Source organism: Theropithecus gelada, chromosome 9 (assembly GCF_003255815.1).
Source record: "Theropithecus gelada isolate Dixy chromosome 9, Tgel_1.0, whole genome shotgun sequence".
NCBI classification, from domain to species: Eukaryota; Metazoa; Chordata; class Mammalia; order Primates; family Cercopithecidae; genus Theropithecus; species Theropithecus gelada.
In genome coordinates, this window is record NC_037677.1 from 120,277,522 (window position 1) to 120,299,994 (window position 22,473).

At 45.8% G+C, this 22,473-nt stretch overlaps 1 protein-coding gene across 1 annotated transcript in view; it reads right to left on the bottom strand.

Annotated features, from left to right (window-relative positions):
• Nucleotides 1-22,473, bottom strand: part of CPXM2 (carboxypeptidase X, M14 family member 2) — a 145,291-nt gene that overhangs the window by 7,422 nt on the left and 115,396 nt on the right. Inside the window, exons 8-13 of the mRNA XM_025397641.1 lie at nucleotides 18,908-19,031; nucleotides 16,551-16,747; nucleotides 15,012-15,191; nucleotides 9,141-9,438; nucleotides 4,204-4,343; nucleotides 1,670-1,769 (exon numbers count right to left, since the gene is read on the bottom strand). Of these exons, the coding sequence (XP_025253426.1) occupies nucleotides 1,670-1,769; nucleotides 4,204-4,343; nucleotides 9,141-9,438; nucleotides 15,012-15,191; nucleotides 16,551-16,747; nucleotides 18,908-19,031 (1,039 nt within the window). The remainder of the gene's footprint in view (nucleotides 1-1,669; nucleotides 1,770-4,203; nucleotides 4,344-9,140; nucleotides 9,439-15,011; nucleotides 15,192-16,550; nucleotides 16,748-18,907; nucleotides 19,032-22,473) is intronic.

Genomic DNA, 22,473 nt, shown 5'->3' on the forward strand with positions numbered 1-22,473 from the left:
CAGGGTTGGCTGCAGTGAGATGGTGCCATCTGAGCAAAGACCTGAAAGGCAGGAGGCAGGAACCCAGGGACCCCCCCAGGGAAGAAGGTTCAGGTGGACAGAGGTGCCGCGGTGATGACCCCCTGTGTGGCTGTCAGTCCACGAGGAGCAGTGGGAAGTCAGATCATGGCCCTGTTTGCCTAGGACAGGGGTGGGGAGTGGGACACAGCATTTTCAGTTTTAAGTGGGGCATCCCAGGTCATGACAGCCCTGTGGCACAAAAGAAAAACCTGGACTTGTTAAGCACCTTTGTCTTCATATCACTTTCTGACCAGCAAAGAACAGGGCAGAGTCCTCTGGGACCCTGAGGGGCACCTGTAGGGCATCTTCCAGCCCACCTGGGGGTCAGAGACCTGAAGCCAAACTCTTCTAACCCCTTAACCATCAGTGGGTCAGTGCCCTCCTTGAGCTGCTGTTTTTCACCTGAATGAGTGGGAAAGAATGGCCTGTCTCCCTCAGAGGGATAAAGTGAAAACAACTGAGAGAAAGCATGTGTGAGCGTTCTTTGAGAACAGATCGTGTGGGGAACAGCTCCTTATTCCTGCTGTTGCTGAGTGATCCAGGGGCAGCCTTCTGCTGTCCTGACGTGGTGTGGCCACTTCATAAGTGCATTTTAAAATGGGAGATTGTTTTGGCATTTTAGGAACTGGAAACTGAATTTGGTTTATAAAACCCTGGGTCTTACAAATTTCTTTTTTTCCATAGCAAACAGAGTTGGAATAAGATGTCAGCACTGCTTTTAGAGATCATTCTCTGACCCTCAGATTATCCAAGTTCCTAGAATTTTCTACCCTGCATTCAAAAGGGAATCACACGTGCTAACCCTGACTAGTTAACACCCTCAGACACGCATCCCTTCCAGTGAGTGGGAGCTGGGTCTCCCTGATACATCTCATCTAATGACAGCATCAAGAAAGATACAATTTATGTGAGGAATGATGCAGTTAAATGACAGAGTTAATACAAGAAAGCTATTAACAGAGTGGCATATAGGAGATGCCCACGTTTATTATTACTGTTATTCTTACCCTACCCTTCACATTACAGACACCTGAGTCTCCCTAAGGCATCACGCTCAGTGATTTCCTGTGCTTTAATGGAAAAGTTGCATCCTCTCTGGAGGGGCATGTAAGGCCAGTCCCAACCCACCCCTCCAGCTGTCATCTTGCTGCTGGTCCCTTCAAACTCTCCACTCCTCCATAAGTCACCCAGTTTATGGCTTCTCCCTCTCCCGAGCAGCCTGGCTCCCTCCCTCCCTCCCCGGCCCCTCTGGGCTTAAGGACACAGGCCACATTCCACCTGGTCTGAGAGCTAAGATGCCTGCAGATGCAACAACTCCATAGAGACAGAGCTGCTTCCTCAACTCCTTAGAAACTTCCACTGCACCTGGAGGTCATCTGGCTGCTGCATGACCATCCTGTGCAAGGGACAGAGAGCAACCAGGAAGCACAGGTTGAAAACCTCCCTTTCAAGGGTCTCTTGAAAAGTGGGAAATGTAGAGGAAGGAGACTGTAATTTGGCTCTGAGTAAGACGTTTCCAGCAGTCATTTCATGATTGTAACCCAAGTAAAACACCTAAAAAAAATGGGTATTTCTTACCAAGAGACAGTTGGTACACATTTGCAGTTACCTGTTCGGATGTCATGGTTAACGCCTTCTACGGAGATAATGGCATTTGGGATTCCTTTTCCATGTGAATCTCTCACCAAGCCTTTAATGCCACGATGAACCTGCTCAGCGAACATGAGACACAGGGTGAGGCCACCGACCAGCTCTGGACACAACCGGCACAATGGAGGGGGCTGTCAACCCGCCATCGGCCGGTTCCCACCAAGAACTCACACAGCACCACGTCTTGCTCAGGGGCATGGAACCGAAAAGCAGGTTCATTGCTCACTGCATTGTCGGGTTCAATGAACAAGGGCGAGGTCTTGGTGTAAGAAAAGTGAACTTATTTCTGAAGCTAGCATTAGGGAACCATCCTGCTTTAAAATGTGCCACTTCTCCTTTGGAGCAAAAAGCTGATACTTTTATGAGGGGAGGGAGCTAGTGAGCAAGGGCAGGTGTCTTATCTAGACCCTGCTAGCCTGGTGTCTTATCTACCAGACAGTTGAGTTGGCACCTTCCTGGGCAGAAATAAGTTGTAAAAGTGGCCAGCCCCTGGAGGTGGGCGTTCTGCCTTGGAGCACAGATGAGCTTGCCCTGCAGGGAATGTCTGCTGAGGGGGAAGTGACAGGTTATTTTGCATTTCAAAAAAGGCTAAGTGGGAAGCAGGGGAAAGGAGAAAGGAGAAAAGAAGAGAAAAACACCAATTAAATTATCTCTTAGAAAAACAGGAGTCCTCAGGTTATAGGCTTGCCTGGCTCTGTATGGATCTGGAATGTAAACTTCTGCATTTCTTTTGGGTTCTTGCACCAGAAAGTCTTCCATTAAAATGCCCAGAGGCTTAAAAAGTATTAGGATCCGAGACGGTTCACAGAAACACATTTGCTAAAAACTGAAATTTAATTTTTATAGGCATATTTATTTTGACTTTTTGGGACTTGCTGACTTAAAAGTCAGAGGGAAAACAAACAATTCAAAGAAACCTTCCTACAGACGACAACTCCAGGCATAGACCCTTCCAAAGACTTAATTGTGTCATGCGATACACTTGAACCTTATGCCTCAGTTTCCCCACTTGTAGAACGATGTGCCAATCCAAGGTGACATTCCATAATTACCAATGACTTTATGCATATTATGAGGACTAGGCATTTTATCCACAGGAGGCCTTTTGGCTAAATGGCATCATTACTTAAGACTGATTAGGTTGTTACAGTCAAGTCCTTCTCTTTACAGGGATGCAAAGGAAAAAGAGCCTTCTCTTACAAAATTCCAGGCTGGGAACAGGAATTCCTTGGGTGAGGTTCCCCTTAGAAGGAAAAATGGACTCACACCCTTCTGTGCCAGGGAAGCTCACTGGGGGCTGAGTCTCCCAAGACCATCATGGGACAGAGTCAGATGCTAAATCCTGGTGCCAACCTCTGCCCCCTGTGCAGAAGTGCAGCCAAAAGTGCCAGCCAAAGCCATTGGCTGAATGTGCCTTCTGACTGCTGAGCACAATCCATGGAGGGGGAACCTTGTGTCCAGCCTCAGGGTCTTACTTCCAAATGGATGGAGGTTAAGGTGGAGTCAGAATTAACACTTAGAAAAAGCAGGAGCCCTGAGGCTTGACACTTGTTTCTGTTTAATCCATTGCTTTCCAGTTAGTCTGTTCCTTAGTGGGGCCTGGATACTGTTTGGCTAGTTGCAGAACTAGAACTGGTGAATTCACTAATGCTGCAAGATGGATGTGTCCTTGACAGCCTACGGCAGGGAGGTGTCCAAGGTTCTCAGAGGAGGCAGCAGCAGCCCCTCCCCAGCTGGGTAGCAGAGCCCAGCGGTACTTGTTAAAGCTGCTCCCAGGTCATTCACCCCTGCCACCTGCAACAGTGACTCTGAAGGCCTGGGAGGGTGTTAGGGACTCAATTGTGTCCCCATCCCACCCCAGCCCCCAAATTCATATGTTGAAGCCCCAACCCCAGTATCTCAGAATGTGACTATTTAGAGATGGAGCCTTCAAAGAGGTAATTAAGTGAAAATGAGGCTGTTAAGGTGGCGTCCTCCTAAGAAGAGGAAATTTGGACTCATACACAGAGGCACATGCACAGAAGGATAACCACCATGTGAAGAGGTGGCAAGATGGCAGCCGAGGAGACAAGGCTCCAAGGACACCGACCCTGTGGGCAGCTTGGTCTTCGACTTCCGGCCTCCAGGGCTGCAAGTCTGCCTTGTAAGCCACCTGGTCTGTGGTGTTTTGTGATGGCAGCCAGAGCAGACTGAGACAAGGGGCCTGGGCACGTTGGCTCAAACACGTAGCACCTGTTCCCTGCAGAGCAGCATCAGAGAGCCCAGGAACCAGTCCCAATTGCTCCAGGCCAGTGGGCACAATGACCATTGGTTTAGAGCTCTCTTCCCTGGGGCCTGCTCAAGTGTCAACACAGAGTTGCTCCTCAAAGCACTAAGATGGCCCAGTATGATGGTCAAGGTCTGAAGCTCTAATTCCATCCCATACTTTCAGCCACCTGGCAGCCTCATCCCCCAGCTAGTCCCCCTCATCCCAGCCACATGCCCTCAATCTACCTGCTCCATGAACACGATCAGAGATTCCCGGTTATTCTCCCACTCTTCGGGCAGTTGACTCTCATGTGGGTATTTATCACAGCCGACGTAGATGGACAGTTCGAAGCAGTTTGTATGAAGGTAACTGAAATCGTTCAGACCTGCCAAGCCAACGGGACAACAGTGTAACTGAACAATACTCAAAATGGCACTGGAGAATGGGACACAGGGGGAAGCAGAAATGTTTAAGAACATTCGGAAGGCCTTGTTTAAACAGGGAGGTATCAAGTATCTACTACAGACAAAAATTTGCATTAGAGCAAATGTGTGTGAGTTAGAGAGTCTGGAGAGAAGATGCAGCCAGAATGGTGTGTGGTGAGGACAGACACATGGAAGTGTGGCTTTGACAAAAAAGCCAAAAGAACTGAAATAAGGCCGGGCGCGGTGGCTCAAGCCTGTAATCCCAGCACTTTGGGAGGCCGAGGCGGGCGGATCACGAGGTCAGGAGATCGAGACCATCCTGGCTAACACGGTGAAACCCCGTCTCTATTAAGAAATACAAAAAAACTAGCCGGGCGAGGTGGCGGGCGCCTGTAGTCCCAGCTACTCGGGAGGCTGAGGCCGGAGAATGGCGTGAACCCGGGAGGCGGAGCTTGCAGTGAGCTGAGATCCGGCCACTGCACTCCAGCCTGGGTGACAGAGCGAGACTCCGTCTCAAAAAAAAAAAAAAAAAAAAAGAACTGAAATAATGCTATTTAGATAAAATACTTTATTAAAGTAAAAAAGTTTAACGCTCCATTTTTGGAGTAAAGCAATCATTCATGAACACTACAGGTTTTAAGTGTTTGATTAAGTTTCTCTCTACAGTTATGCTGTCTCAGCTATAGCTCTATGACAGTCTTCTATTTTGATTCCAAAAATTGCGATCCTTACCACTGATTGCCGAGTGCCTCCTATAAGCCAGGATCTGTCCTAAGCACTCTGCAGCCATTAGGTGACTTAATTTTCATCCCAAACCCAGCAGAGGTAGGCAACACAGCACAATTTTACAAATAGGAAAATTGAGGTTGAGAAGGGAAAGAATCGTACCCAGGACCACGTATGTGTCTGGAAAGGGTCAGCGTCAGGGTTTGGGCCCAGGTCTGCATGCCCTTGCCTGTGGCTCTGAATAGAGCATCACTGCTTGGGGACTTGTAGGCAAACCCACTCCCCCAGTACACCTGAAAGCAGACAAGCCTTCTGCCTCCTGGCATGACGACAGCAGGACAGGAAGCCCCAGCCTGATGTGTAGTGGGTGTCTGGACTCATTTCCTAGGGCTGCTGTTACAATGTAAATTACCACCAAATGATTGGCTTAAAGCAACAGAAATTTATTCTCTCACAGTCTCAGAGGCCAGAAGTCTGAAACCAAGGTGTCTGTGGTCCCTCCAAAGCCTCTGGGAGGGGGAGCCTCCTCTAGGGGAGGAGCCTTCCTTGCCTCTTGCAGCTTCTGGGGGCCCCTGGCATTCTTTGTCTTGAGGCCACATCACTAAGCTCTCTGCCTCTGTCTTCATATGGGCTTCTCCTCTTCTTCCGTCTTGCTTCCAGGTAACACAGGGTGACCCCATCTGGAGACCCTGAATATAATGTTACCTGCCAAGACTCGTTTTCCAAATAAGCTAACATTCCCAAGTGTGGGGTTTTAGAAAGCAGACATTATCTTCTGGGGAGGCCACCACTCCACCCACTATACTAGCCAACATTTGTGAAATAAATAGATGAGTGTTTGATGGCTTGAAGTACCAGTGGCTTCCTTCCCAACATTTTTGTTTTGAACAGGATGATGATTAGCAAGCTGTGCTCTGTACGACTCACCCAGTAGAAGGCCCCTCTGACCACCCTCCCTGGGCTCTAGGGCCAGGGTCACAGAAAGCAGGAGTGCTGTGTGCCTTGGACAAATTTTCTTCATTCTCACTCAGTGCACCAGAAGGAACCCTCTCCTGCAATGCTCAGTATCAAAACCGTGGCTTTGGGGTGTCAAGAGCAACTCTATCAATCTGCTGCCTGGTCACTGAAGTCAGAGGCAAAATGGCATTAAGTATACAGCCACTCTACCCAATGCCAGATTCGAACCATTCACATGTCATCAGCAATGGGCCTCTGATTAAGCCTATGATGAAACACTGAGCATGTTTGCAGTGAGAGCAGTGGAATAAAAAGGGTGGGACAGAGCCAAGTTAATGGAAAATCCTTCACATGGGCCCCCGTCTCATTGAAGGAGACTGGTCAAAATTCCTTCAGTCAAACCCGCAGTGTGGAATTACAGACAGTGCAAAAAGGCCAGGGGACAACAGACCACCAGTGAGCACAGGTTTCAGCTTTCCGGGAGGGCTGAACACCAGTCTGCAGAGAAAACGATTGTCACTTCCACCCTTTTAGTCCTCATTAGCACCGAAATAAATGCAGTATTTAAACGTTCTGGAGTGAGCCTGCCATTTTGCAATATGTGTCTTCAGAGCACAGGAAGTTTTAGAAGAACTGGCAAAATAAGAAACCAGAGGGAAGTGGAGAAGCCTGGGCCTTGCTGTCCTGCTGCCGCCCGCCAGCCTTCCAGAGTGTATCACCTTGCTGGGAACACATGGCCAGAGACGGGCTTCGAAAGCAAAATGCTACTTCCTGTCTGAAGTGTGTGAACAAGGGGCCACGATGTGCCCCAGATAGTTCTTCACAAGCCTTCGGTCCTAGCTGGGGTGGTGAGATATTCCTTTGCGTTCTCTCCCTAACTGGCATCCTTCTCTTGTCACCAGCTTCAGCAGGGAAGGCACAGCCACATTCCTTACAGCTCTGTGCATCTGATGCGACCACAACGCCTTCCTTCACTGTAGAGGAGAAGGTGCAGGGTTGCAGGAACAGAGAGGCTCAAAGGAGTCTGGAGAAAGCACACATACTCCAAACAATGTACATTTCAAAGTGTATTGACCCTTGCTCTCGACTGGGCCACTCCCCATTAACTAGTGCCTGGCAGGGCACAGCTAATGAGTAAGAAAAAAAATGGAACAAAAAGGTAGAGAGGAGAGGGAGGGGGAGGAAAGGAAATTACAAGTCACATTTCATTAATCTACAAAGCAATGAATCTGCAGACTTCATCACACTGTCAGGAAGATGAATGATTAAAAAGGCTCAAGCTACCACATGGCTCTGCTGCAAAGTCCCAGAAATAATGGAAAATATAATTGATAGAAAAAAAGTCAAACGCTACCTATGTGATTGTGTGGCAGCCAATTTCGCAAAATGTTACGAGTGACCAATACTGGGGAATCCGGGTGTGCCCATGCCCAATTTAGTCACAGCAGCCATAAAAAATAAACAGGTATTTTACTTAAAGCTTTTTGTAGGTGGGTTTTTAGGGCTAAAAACTTGAAAAGCAAGAATGCTTTTTGTGATTAGGAATTTTTCTTGATAGATAGAGATTTGCTTTTTTTTTTTTTTATTTCATACAAGGTAAAACCATGATGGATTTAGATAAAATGCCTCCACTTGGTCTGTAAAAGGCAAAACGTCAAGCTTTCTGCACATGTTTTAAAATGCCCAGGGAAACAAGTATTTCTACTTGTTTTTCTTTTCCCAAAGGTGGGAACATACTTGAAAAGTAGGTGAAGGCTGAGTTTCTAACAAAGTCAAACGATATTAACGCTTATCAGTACAGTGAAACCGACAATAAGGATGTGCTTATATGAGGTTTCACAGCAGCGTGTTACTGCAGAGGGGAGTCCGCAGGGGACGGGAACTTATCGCGACTGTTTCTGTGAGCCACACGTCAAGCACATCCACATGTTCCACCTGCATAATCCTCACAGCTTCCTGTAGGGAGCTGGTATTACTACCACCATCCTCCTCCTCCTCTTCATCATGACCATTTTTACAAATGAAAAAGTGCAAGGGTTCAGAGAGGTTAAGTAACTGGCCCTGCATCACACAGCAACTAAGTAACAGAGTGGGATTTGAACCCCCAGTCTGACGTGAAAATATTTTGCAAATTCATCATTGGCTTGAGCAACCCTCACAAAGCGAAGGAAGGAAGAAGCGTTATGCCCGGGGTCCTGCAGTCCATGCAGAGGGACTTTGGAAATGGGACATCCTCATCCCTCCTGGTTTAGGGAACAGCCCTGAGACAGGAAACCAAGTGCTTGTCCTGACGTGTGGACCGCGGGGCCCTCTGGCTGCTGTGAGGGAATTTCTGAAGTCTCTCCTGGGAGCCTCTACAGTGCTGAGTGGATGCCAGGAGCAATACTTTGTATTCCCCATGCAGCACACAGTCAGTGTTGACCGCAGGCTGTGGGTATGAGTGTGACGGGCCGGCCCGCTGGCCGCTGGAGGACAGCAGGTATGAATGGAACCGTCCTCACCACAGGTTCAGTCTGCAGCTCACAGTCCCTTCACAGCTGAGCTTGGGATGGATGCCTGGCCCCCTCTGTGGGTTTACAGCACAGGACATCACCCAAGAACAGAAGAGCTCGTACAGATAAGAAAAGAAAAACTCAGGCTCCAGCGCCAGCACCAGCATGCTCTCCACCCCTTCACTAGGTTGGGTTTTTTTTGTCTTTGTTTTTGTTTTGTCCACTATTGCCATTAACTCCAATTTTATCCATCTCTGGCCCTGTCAAATCTGAATAGCTTGGAGGCTAAGCACAGGCCACGGAGTCAGAGACCCCAGCCCTGTGCCTTTCTTACTCGAGCAGATCCCTTTGGGTCTCCAGCCCCTGTTACCTCCTTTGTGCACTGGAAAGTGAGACTGGGGCCAGGATGGAAGGAGAGTCTGAGTGCTGTGCTTAGGAAAGTGCTGGCAGGTCCTAAGTGCTCCACCGTGGCAGCCACCACTTAGTGACAACGGGATAGTAGTGATACTGGGAGGGCCAGGAGGAGACCCCTGCAGTATCCTCCTGCGCCTGCAGCCCACTCTCCCCCAGAGGGAGGCTTACTTCCAGCAACAGTGTGCCAGGAGGCCCCATTGACAGTGCCCTCCTCCTTCTGGAACTCCTCCGTGTGGCACACCCTCCTCCGGGCGTCCGTCATGAGGCGGTGTGTGGAGGCATAGGAGTAGGCCAGCCAGCGGAACACGTGGTCGTCGGGGGTGGGGGTGTGTTCCTGTGTCTTCCAGGGGGACCGCACCAGATCGTAGGGGTAGGCCACCACCAGCTCGCCGCCCTGCAGGTTGCCGCCCAGCACAAAAGGGATTTTTTCCATCCAGGCTATGACTGCTCTGGTCTCGGCGGCCACCTGTGAACATCCCAAATGGACAAGTAAAATGAGCAGGAAGCCGCTTTCTCTCCCCAGCTGTCAAACAGGGACGCAGTCAAAAAAGCAGTGCTTTTATGGAATAATCTTAGTAAAGTTTAGAATTTCAAAATCAATTCTGGGAAAATGTGAAAGAGACTTAGAAAGACTCATAAACCAATCAAATGAATGGGCTTTGTTTGGATCTTGATTTAAACAACCTTGGGGAGGGGGGAATAACAGGGGAAATGTGAGCACTGACCAGATACTTGACAATATTAAGGAATACTTTATTTTGATATAATAATGGTAACGCCTTATGGTTGTAAAAAGAGTGCCTTTATTTTTCAGAGATATCTACTGAAATCTTTACAAAGGAAAGACTATGATGCCTGGGTTTAGTTTCAGTAACCTGGGGGAGGAGGAGAAAGTGAGTGAAGATGTGGACGGGACAGGAATCGGTAAGTGTCAGAGCTGAGATGGGTCCATGGCGATCCTGGGCAGCTTCCTCCCTAACTCCGTATGCCTGACATCGTTTAACAATAACATTTAAGAAAAAAAGAAAACCATGTTAAAAGCTAAAATTTGAAAGCTTGATATGGTCAAACATTGATCAGTGAAACAAGTATTTATCATAAATTGCTAATCTCTGTGAAGATAATCTCAGTAAGATCAAATTGACAATGATAACAGACATTGGAAATCATTTCACCATGGTGTATAGAAAACTGAGTAAGGGATGAGATGGACTTGGGATTCATTAAGTTTTGTTGTTTTTGTTTAAACACCTCAGGGGCCCTGGATTGGACCAATGAGAGAGCTTAGTTCATTACACAGTATCACTGTTGATCTGTGCTTGATCCCCTTTTTATTTTATTTATTTATTTATTTATTTATTTATTTGAGACAGAGTCTTGCTCTGTTGCCAGGCTGGAGTGCAGTGGTGTGATCTTGGCTCACTGCAACCTCTGCCTCCCGGGTTCAAGTGATTCCCCTGCCTCAGCCTCCTGACTAGCTGGGACTACAGGCACACACTACCATGCCTGGCTAATATTTTGTATTTCAGTAGAGATGGGTTTTCACCATGTTGGCCAGGATGGTCTCAATCTCCTGACCTCATGATCCGCCTGCCTCAGCCTCCCAAAGTGCTGGGATTCCCTTCTGTTATTTATTTCAACATGGAAAACACCTGTGAACCCGCCATCCAACCGCAGACCTCACTAACAATTTCTGCTGTGTGTGTACACCATCCTACCTATCCACCCTCCTGCCTCCCACTCAGAGGCACCTACTGTATCCTAAGTGATGTGATTCTCATTCTCTCTCTTTTGTTTTATCCCATATGTGTATACCTGAAAATATACCATTTGGTTTTACTTGCTTTTGATCTAAAAAAAAAAAAAAAGGCAGGGGTGGAGGGGCGCAACGATACTGCTGGTTGCCTTCTGCAATTTCTTTTTTCCTCCCACTCAATTTTGTGTTTCCCATATTCATCCTGTTGTTGAATAAAGCTATTTTCAGGCTTTTTTTCACTTCAATATGGAGATTCCATTTAATGTATTAGTACCTATTCTTAAATGATGGGCGTTGGTAATTTTCAATCTTTTGCTATAATGAAGAGTGTTGCTTTGAACTTTCTTTTACTGTCTTCTGGTACATATGTGTTGGAATTTATCTTGCACATATCACCAGAAGTGAAAATGTAGAGGCATAGGATATAAAAATATTCTACTTTACAAGGTAATCAAATTATTTTCCAATATCATTATGCCAGTGTATACTCATCCACAATGTATATTCATCCACAGTGTATACTCATCCACAACGTATACTCATCCACAGTGTATACTCATCCACAATGTATACTCATCCACAGTGTATACTCATCCACAATGTATACTCATCCACAATGTATACTCACCTACAATGTATACTCATCCACAATGTACAAGAAATCTGTCCTGTATTCCCTCCCACACTGGGGGGATTTTTACTTTTGCCAAACAATGGACATATGTTCTCTCATCTGCATTTCCTTAGTACTAGTGAGGTAGAACATCTTGTCATTTTTATTAATTCTGTTTCCTCCTTTCTTACCTTTTGTCCATTTTTCTACTGAATTGTTCATATTTTTATTATTTGTTATTCTTCAGCTTTTAAATTTTCAACATTCTCACTTATATAATTTATAAATAACTCCTCCCAATTTTTAGCTTGTCACAGTTTTTCAAATCTTTTGAGGAACAGGCTTTCTTAACTCCATGTAGTCGAATTTACTAATCTTTTATGATTAATACCATTTGTATCTCACCTAAAATAGCCTTCCTCACACTAAAAGCTATATTCAAAATTTGATGAGATATTATTGTGAATAATTGTTAAATTTGATCAAACACACCTTTCTACAGACAAATCACTTCATATTATTTCTTTATTTTCTATCATTTCATTCATTTTTGCCCTTGCTTTTTATTTATGAATTTTTTTTTTTTTTTGAGACAGGGTCTCACTCTGTTGCCCAGGGTGGAGTGCAGTGGCATAATCTCAGCTCACTGCAACCTCCACCTCCCAGGTTCAAGCGATCCTCCTACCTCAGCCTCCCAAGTAGTTGGGACCACAGTTGTGCACCACCACGCCTGGCTAATTTTTGTGTTTTTAGTAGAGACAGGGTTTCACCATGTCGGCCAGGCTAGTCTTGACCTCCTGACCTCAAGTAATCTGCCTGCCTCAGCCTCTCAATGCCCTTGTTTTTAAATTAATCTCTCTTTCTTTGGGTTTCTTCTGTTACTTATTTATTTATTTGCTAACTTCTTAAGTTAGTTAACTTTCAGCCTTCCTTTGCAATATAATAACTTAAAGTTATAAATTTTCCTAAAGCACTATACTTTGCTATAATCCACAAATTTTCATATGTAATCTTTTCATTATTATTCAGTTCTAATTATTTATTAGTTGTCAGTATTTTTTTCTTTGACTTATTCTTTAGAAGTTTTTTATTTTCTAAATACATGAAGAAGTTTTCATTAATCTTATTACAGTCTTCTAGTTTAACTGTATGGTGGTGAGACCAAGGTCTGTCTGATACCTATTCTCTGAAATTTGTTGAGATTTCCCTTATAAGCCCAGTTTATCATCAATTTTTTCAAATGTTACAGGATTACTGAGAAGAATATTCTCTAATAATTGGTTATAGAATTTTTTTTTATTTTTTGAGATGGAGTCTCGCTCTGTCACCCAGGCTGGAGTGCGGTGGCGCCATCTGGGCTCACGGCAAACTCCGCCTCCTGGGTTCACGCCATTCTCCTGCCTCAGCCTCCCAAGTACTGGGACTATAGGGGCCCGCCACCACGCCCGGCTAATTTTTTGTATTTTTAGTACAAATGGGGTTTCACCATGTTAGCCAGGATGGTCTCGATGTCCTGACCTCATGATCCGCTGGCTTCGGCCTCTGAAAGTGGTGGGATTACCGGCGTGAGCCACCGCGCCCGGCCGTCATTGGTTATAGAATTCTTACAGGTCCCTTATGTCAAGCCTGTTAGCCTTGTTACTCAAATCTTTATCTTTGCTGATTTCTTATCTATCTAGTGTATCCACAATTGAGAAAACTATTGGTGATGATAGAATTGTGTAATTCTCCTTGTAGTTCTAGACAACAAAGTCAAATAACTAAATTCTAGTCTAAAAGCAAAGACTGAACATCCAGAGACTCTGCACAATTGTGCTAAAAGGATTGCTTAGCTCTTACAGCCTAGTGGCTAAGAAAGCCGGCAACCAAATTCCAATTTTGGTCTAAGTGTTCCCAAAGTATAAGATAGCTTGAATTGTCAACTTTGCCTGGTGTCATTAGGATGTTAGGTGGAAAAACAAACAAATGAGCAAAAAACAACTAAAACAGGTTATGTGGGAAACATAAGAGCAGATTTAGAAGACAGAAGACTCAGGGGCCTCCCTAGTCTCCTGCCCACATCAGCACCCTTGGGCATCCTAACTGAACCAAGTGGCATTGCTGCTGTCTGTCTTCATCACCCCACTGCTCACTTCCTGAGGGCCTGAATGACCCTGGACCGTCAGTCACTAAAGGAGCCCACCCTGCTGCTCCTCCTCCAGTAAGTGGCACCCACATGTGCTGTGCTGGGGCTGGAATGCCAAGGGAGAGCTGCTGTCCTCTCTCCAGCTCCCTTTAATCCCCAGTAGGAGAAGTCCAACCTTTTGTTGTTGTTGTTTGTTCGTTTTGAGCTTGCAATTTGCTTGTCTAAAATATAGCATTTCCCAGCCTTCCTTGCAGTGGCTGATACCATGTGCAACTGAATTCTGGCCAGTGAGAGTTAAGCAGAAGCATTATGTAGAACCGCTTATAGGAAATTGAAATATCTGAGAGAAGAACTTTTTCTTTTCCCCAAGCCCTTTCTCTCCTGTTCCTTCAGAGACATGACAGCTGGAGCACCAGCTGCCACCCTGGATTATGACCTTGAAGATGAGTGCCACATGCTGACATGGCAGAGACAGAGACAGAGATGAATCTTGGGTTCCTCATGATTACCAGGCTTCCACTTGGCTGGTCCTTGGCTGGCTTCCAGGGTACTTTCACGTGAAGAAAGAAAGAAACTTTTACCTTGTTAAGGCACTATTTTGATTTTTCTGTGGCTGCAGCTGAACCCAACACTAACTTATATATCAATAAAGGTAGAACTCTATTTTTTTTTTTTTTTTTTTTGAGACGGAGTCTCGCTCTGTCGCCCAGGCTAGAGTGCAGTGGCGCGATCTCAGCTTACTGCAAGCTCCGCCTCCCGGGTTCACGCCATTCTCCTGCCTCAGCCTCCCGAGTAGCTGGGACTACAGGCGCCCGCCAACTCGCCCGGCTAGTTTTTTGTATTTTTTAGTAGAGACGGGGTTTCACTGTGTTAGCCAGGATGGTCTCGATGTCCTGACCTCGTGATCCACCCGTCTCGGCCTGCCAAAGTGCTGGGATTACAGGCTTGAGCCACCGCGCCCGGCCAGAACTCTTGAAGAATGTTTACGATCGAAGAATCAGAGTACGGAGCTCAACTATGATGCCCAGGAAAGACAACAAGAGGTACGGGAGAATTATTTCTTCTACAACATACTCTTTGTAAAACAAGACCTAAGAAATCTGGGGAAATATTTCTCATCTAATTTCATTTTTGTTTCCAAAGAAACACCACATGTAGTAAACCCAAGGGGATGTACTAAAATAAAACTAAGATATATTAAGCAACCAGTAAGGGCTAAGGATAATTTCTTAGTAATATAACCGACAGTGAGAAAGATATTAAAGGTAGTAACAAACATGTGCAATTCAGGGGAGATTGTTTTGGTTTTGAACCTCCACGTGCTTGTTAAGACATATAATTAAATGATTTCTCCTCTACGAAGAATCTCCTCAAATATCCACCTAAAAGGTAGTTATTATCTAGCACACTTATCTGCTTTTGGAGAAAACATGAAAGAAAAAAAATGGTTTTGTCTCTTTCTTAAATGTCCTATCCTCAGCAAATACCAATGGGGGTTAAGCCTGGCCTTTTGCTGCTTTATAGATGAGGGGTATTTTGACTCACCGTGGCATTTTCTGACAGAAACCACTCAGGGATTGCAATATAGTGATTGGGAACTTTCCTGGGGCCGTTCTGTTGATCCTCTGCCTCCCAGAGCAGCGTGTTTAAATCAGGAAAGTTGTTGTTGATGTCAATTCCATCGTGGGTCCAGCGTCCCAGGGACCAGCCTCCCAGCTCCGAGCCCTGGAGACAAGTGAGAGTGTGAGGAAGGCACAGGCTGCATTCAACGCGGACCCTCTACCACACAAGATGCATCTGTCTCCACTTCCCCTTGGGGAGGGTCTCTAAGCCTCTGGATGCCCTTTGACCCAAAGATGGCATATAAAGGAGAATATTGAAAAACTTCCTATTAATATCTGGTGGGTGGTAGATAGTTCAGTCAAATTACTCCAAAGAGGGAATTCAGAGAACCACCCCTGCCACATGGAAGTGCTTAAAAAGCATTAGGTTCCTTCTTCCACCCCTACCTTCCTCTCTTCCATACTGGCCAGGTGAACCTCTGAGTAGCAATGAACTCATCATTGCAGTATCACTGGCCACCATAGTAATGCATTCTCCCTGCCTGCCCATGATTCTGGCTCACTATTTAGCAATGCAAATTCCTAACTGACTATATCTGCACCAATAAATGCGACCACATTTCTATACTGTAAAGCTTGTATTTGATAGGTACCATTGTTTAAATATAATTTTCCATTTTATTCCCAGGTATTGTGATATATCACTGTCAATACACAACACAACATAATACTAACTATACTCTATGTTATCTTTATACATAATTCTGTACATGTGCATATTCTATACAAACCTATAACCTAAATATGTTCTATATCATAATTGGAACATAAAATATAAAGAATATATCAGAATAATAAAACAACTTCCTCAGAAGACTGATGAGAAGATTAAAGGCAATAATCAAGGCTAACACATGCCATGATTAAGTGCTTAGCCAACATAAAGTGGTACTACTGGATTCCATTATCGTTATATATATAGCAATACTGCTGTTCATCTTCACTTCCTCCAGTTTGTCAGCACGTCCACCTCTCAAGGCCACCATCATTCTCAGTGCCTGCTTTGCACCTTTCCTAAACCTTGTGGGCTTCCCTGCCTCGGCAGAGACACTCAAAAATAAAACTCGTGTGATCAGGCATGGTGGCTTACAGCTGTAATCCCAGCACTTTGGGAGGTCAAGGCTGGCGGATTACCTGAGGTCATGAGTTTGAGACCAGCCTGGCCAACCTCCTCTCTACTAAAAATACAAAAATTAGCTGAGTGTGGTGGCAGGCGCCTGTAATCCCAGCTACTCAGGAGGCTGAGGCAGGAGAATCGCTTGAACCCAGGAGGCAGAGGTTGCAGTGAGTGGAGATCGTGACACTGTACCCCAGCCTGGGCGACAGAGGGAGACTCCGACTCAAAAAATAAATAAATAAAGCTCGTAAGGTGGAATTTTGCATAACCCTAGAGCTGGGCATACTCTGGAGCTGGGGCCTCACTGCCCACGTCCTATTGGGTGAGATGGGCCAGGGCTATTACCCCTTCGTAGGCCTTCTCGTAGCCATCGGGGTTGAGGGAGGGGAGGATGTGAATCCGCGTCTCCTCCACCAGGTGGACGATGCGCGCATTCCGGGCCAAGTACTCCTGGCACAGGAACTGCACCAGCAGCAGCAGCAGCTCCCGGCCTAGCACCTCATTGCCGTGGGCCCCCGCGATGTAGTGGAACTCGGGCTCACCTTTACTCAAAGACAGAGAGAAGCACAGGTTCATGTTGAAACACTTAGGGCCAAACAGTGCTTGTCACGTTGTGTTAGGGGGAAAGTCTTGAATAATATAAGCTTACCATTTTAGCCCTATTTGTTCTTTCAAACAAACCTCTAAAATGACATCAGGACAACTGTCTTATTCCCAGAGAGTCAGGTATGTAAGAAAATGTATAGAAAAATCTGACATGACACCTGTCACAGGGTAATTATGTCCATTCTTACTTACCAAGAACCGATCAAATAGCATAGTGCTTAGGGCTTAACATTTACAAGTTGAGCACAAGCCATAGCAATCAGTGCCTCTCTTTTGGGAGGCAATTATTTTTCTTAAAATAACTTCCTATTAAGTTTAACAAAGACAAATGAATATAAGCAGAAAATAGTCCACCAGGGCAAATCAGCAGTGACGCAGTGTAAAGTGGGCTTTCTTTAGGTATTTTTTCTTTCAGAGCTCAGCTTTTAAATCTTAGGGTGCTATGGTTTAATGTATGTGTCCCCCTAAAATTCATATGCTGGAACTTAAGATCAAACGTGAGTATTAAGAGGAGGGGCCGGCCGGACGCAGCGGCTCACACCTATAATCCCAGCACTTTGGGAGAGGGCTCCAGTGCAGGAGTTCAAGACCAGTCTGGGCAACATGGCAAAACCCTAACTCTACAAAAAACAAACAAAAAAAATTAGCTGGGCATAGTGATGCACACCTATAGTCCCAGCTTCTCAGGAGGCTGAGGTGGGAAGATTGCTTGAGCCCAAAAGGCAGAGGTTGTAATGAGCCAAGATCATGCCACTGTACTCCCGCCTGGGAGACGGAATGAGACCGTCTCAAAAAAAGGAAAAATAAGTAAAAGAGGTGGTGCCTTCAGGAAGTGATGAAAAGATTACTCCTCTTATAAAAGGGTTCCAGAGAACTAGCCAGGCACTTTTGACCTTCTGCTCCTGCCATGTAAGACAAGAAGGGGTCTTAAGAGGAACAGCCCTCACCAGGCACTGAATCTGCCCATGCTTTGACTTTGGACTTCCCAGCCTCCAGAACTGTGAGCAATAAAGTTCTGTTGTTTATAAATTTCCCAACCTCTGATATTTTGTTACAGCAGCCAGACAGGACTAGGGCCTGGCATTTATCAGTGCTGGGCTCAAGCTGATAACACATTTCCTTCCCTCATTGGCAAAGCTGCTACTTTTGAGGAAATGTGATTTTACCAGAAGATAAAGTTTTTATTATTTGAAATAAACACCTGCTGGGTGCGGTGGCTCACTCCTGTAATCCCAGCACTTTGGGAGGCCAAGGCAGGCGGATCACCTGAGGTCGGGAGTTCAAGACCAGCCTGACCAACATGGAGAAACCCCGTCTCTACTAAAAATACAAAAATTAGCTGGGCATGGTGGCACATGCCTGTAATCCCAGCTACTCAGGAGGCTGAGGCAGGAGAATTGCTTGAACCCAGGAGGCAGAGGGCTCCATGAGCCGAGATTGTGCCATTGCATTCCAGCAGGCAACAAGAGCAAAACTCCATCTAAAACAAAACAAAACAAAAAACCTCCTGAGCGGAACTCCTGAGACTTTGATGAATATTCAAGTAAATCGGACAAATCTTTGTATCTAAATATCAGCAGATTTCTAAAGAACTCCCAGATTTACCAAAAAGAAAAACAGAGAAGCCCTTCTGACCTATAGAGGTGCAGGCTGGGGAGTGACTGAATGGGAAATGGCTGAAAACAGGAAATATCTAAAAATAGAATTGAATTTTTTTTAAAAGCGGGAGAAGCTCCTCTAATATGAGCCATTAACGATCAGGGAATCCTGAAGGAGGAAGAAGTTCTGTCCTGCCCACCTCAGCCACTTTCTTCTTTGGCTGTTGTGGTTGGTCTCAGAGGTGGATGACAGAGAATGAAATATGCTCCCTTTGGAGAGAAGATGGGTATTTCCAGTGTAAATAATTCTACAGTCCATATCATAAGATGAGTGGTTCACAGAGCCAACATGTGCAGAATCTGTCTACATGAGATAGCAGGGGTGTGGACAGCTGATGCCCTGTGGCATGAATCTTCTCATAGGGTGAACAATCTCCTAACTGTTTACATGGGTACCAAAGATGAAGGGGCCAAGCATCCCAGAGGGGCCCTTCTCACCGACTTCGTGCTCCCCAGGGTGATCGGAGATCTCCACAGCATACAGCTTCAGGCCCTGGTGGCTTTTTCCAATGTTGTAAATTCTGGTGATATTGGGACACATTTCATTCACAACTTTCATCAACTGAAAAACAAAGTGAATCCAAAACTCTAAGCATTGATGACTACGCACTAAAAGGACAGAGCTCCCAAGAAGATGGAAACCTCTTGCTTTCCTCCGCAGCCTCCCAAGTGCATCCACATTCTGCACACCCCAGCTGCTATCGCCTCTACCCAGAACACTCTCCTTATATCCCTCTGCCCTAGATAATGCCTACTTTCCTTCCAGCACCTGCTCTACCATCACCCGCCTAGGAAGAAACTCCTGGCCATTGCCCCCATCCCGTCCCATGCTTTCCGCTTGGTTGTGGCTATCACTTCCTGTTATCCTCCAAATGTTTATGTCCCCCAAAATCCATAGGCTGAAACCTAATCCCCAATGCATGAAGAGCTGGACCCTCTCGGAGGTGATTAGTGTCCTTATGAAAGAGGCCCAAAGAAGCTTGTTTGCTCATCTGCCATGTGAGAATGCAGCACAACGATGGCCCTGTGAACCAGAAAGTGAGCCCTCACCAGACCCTAGATCTTCCAGTACCTTGATCTTGGACTTTCCCGCCTCTAGAACTCTGAATAGATTTATGTTATTTATAAGCTACTCAGGTTACAGTATTTTAGCATGAATGGACTGAGATACTTGCTGATAGGGTTTGGCTGTGTTCCCACCCAAAACTCATCTTGAATTGTAGTTCCCGTAATCCCCACATGTCATGAAAGGGACCAGGTGGGAGGTAATTGAATCATGGGGGTGGTTTCCCTCATGCTGTTCTTCTGATCGTGAGTTCTCACAACATCTGATGGTTTCATAAGGGGCTTCCCCCTTCACTTGGCATTCATTCTTTCTCCTGCTGCCCTGTGAAGAGGTGCCTTCAGCCATTATTGTAAGTTTCCTGAGACCTTCCCAGTCATGCAGATCTCTGAGTCAATTAAAATTATTTTATTTATAAATTACCCAGTCTCAGGTATTTCTCCATAGCAGCATGAGAATGAAGTAATACACCTTCCTTAGTTGTGACTATCACCTCCCTGGTTGTGGCTATCACATACTTGGTTGTGATTATCACCTCTCTGGTTACGGTGACATCTTCCCTGATTATAGCTATCACCTCCCTGGTTGTGGTTATCACCTCCATTGCTATAGCTATCACCACCCTGGTTGTGGTTCTCACCTTCACTGTTGTGGTTCTCACCTCCCTGGTTGTGGTCATCACCTCCCTGGTTGCGGTTATCACCTCCCTGGGTGTGGTTATCACCTCTCTGGTTGTGATCAGCACCTGCCTTGTTCTGGTTATCACTCCCCTGGGTGTAGTTATCACCTCCCTGGGTGTGGTTGTTACCTTCCTGATCATGGTTATCACTCCCCTGGGTGAGGTTATCACCTCCTGGGTTGTGGTCATCACCTCCCTGGTCATGGCTATCACTTCCCTTATTGTGCTCATCACCTCCTTTTTTGTGGTCATCACTCCCCTGGTCATGGTTATCATTACCCTGATTGTGGTTATCACCTCTCTGGTTATGGTTCTTATCACTCTTATTGTGGTCACCACCTCCCTCATTGTGGTTATCAGCTCCCTGGTTGTGGTTATCACCTTCCTGGTTGTGGCTATCACTTCCCTGGTTGTGGCTATCGCCTCCCTGGTTGTGGTTTTATCTCTCTCATTGTGGTCATCAGGTCCCTCATCATGGTTATCACTCCCCTGGTTGTGGTTATCACTTCCTTTGTTGTGGTTCTCACCTCCCTGGTTGTGGTTCTCACCTCCCTCAGTGGTGGTTATTACTTTTTAACTATGATTTCCTGTTTTCTTATTGCCCACTCACTACACTGCAGATCATTGAGGAGACAGACTCAGCCTTTTATCTTTTATGCCTGACCAAATAAATATATCTTAATATCAACTTTTTCTCATAATTTAATGAGCATCTACATTGTTGGGTTGAGCAAATACACACTGCTCCTTCCCTCCTGGAGCTTGCAGCACACAGCCAATAAGAGGCATGCAATGACCCAGTTCATTGCCACCAAGTAAGGAGAGCACCGGGTCACCATGACAACAGGAATCATGGGGTTAAACGGTAGGAAAAGCAGGCTTCAGCAAGGAAGTGAAATAAATACATGCTGTTTTCTGAATTTTGCCTTTTTAGTCAGCTCATCACACTGATAGCTGAGGTCTGGGAAAATGAGACCAGGGGCCAAAGGAGGTACCAAGGGCTCTGCAAGTCATAGGAGAAAAGGCTACCCTAACGGTCAAAGGCCAGAGACACCCTCTGCCTAGAGGTTGTCTTGCCTCGTGTCACTGAACGAGTACCTGTGAGTTCACTGCAAGTAGCTGTGATTTGCTAGGCTAAATTTGTTTATCAATACCCAAGTGAAAGAAGATCTGATTCAAAGGGCATCTCTTCATTGAGCCAGGCACCAGACCATGCAGTAGGGGCCAGAGGGCTCCAGGGACAGTTTCATGACAGTGTGTTAAAGACCAGGAAGGAAGCCCAGGTGCTGCAGAAACACACAGGAAGGCCATCCTGGTCAGGGTGGCCGGTGGGCAGGTGCCCATTAGGGAGGCCCGTGGCCTTCTGAAAGCTGAGCTGGAACAGGACAGAGGAAGGGCATAGCCCACAGTGGGGCGGTGTGGCCCTGAATGCTTTCTAGCAAGCTGCCAAAAAATCGGATCAACCGAATTATCCATAAAATGTCCTTGTAAAGTGTAGATAAACAAATCTGTTGCAAATTTTATGGTGGGTTGAAATCTATTAGAACTGGAAAATTGGTATTATGTAAAATTTATGATACGTTGGAGTTATATGACTGTGTGCTTCATATGCCTTTCATAACACAACATTCTGTAATGACTGGGAAGAGTGGTTTAATGAGCATCAAGAAGCGTTTCTAAAGGAGTGGGAAGATTTACTGCTGCTATAGCTTGGCTTTTATGACATGCCTATGAGAGGTGACAGGTGCAGCCTTGACTTGGAATTCAGGGTCTAACTCTCTTACTGCTCCAGGGGTTAAAACAGGCTTCCCTTTATGATAACTCACTTTGTGTCACAATATTTAGCTGAGAGAAAGCTGGCTACAAAGACTCTTAACAGAAAGACTCTATAACAGAAACCTATCATAAATGGAGAAGCAACATGCAAAGGACATGTAGCTTCTACAGTCATCACCATGAAGACAGACACTGCAGGGACAGCAGGGGGCCACATATGAATAGCATCATGTTTTAATAAAAGACACAGTAATCACATCACCAATTGTGTTAACAAGAACAGTAAGAATACGCTCCATTTCTCTTCTAAGTCTTATCATCATGACTGGCGGGTAAAGTAGAGAAGGCAGAGAAGATTTTTCCCATTCTACAGACTTGGAGACTAAGGCCCAGAAAGCCATCGAATAATTTACCCTGGGTCATCCAGCTGGGAGCAGAAGAAGCCAGGACTTTGGCATCTCAGGGCTCTTCCCACACCCCTATCTG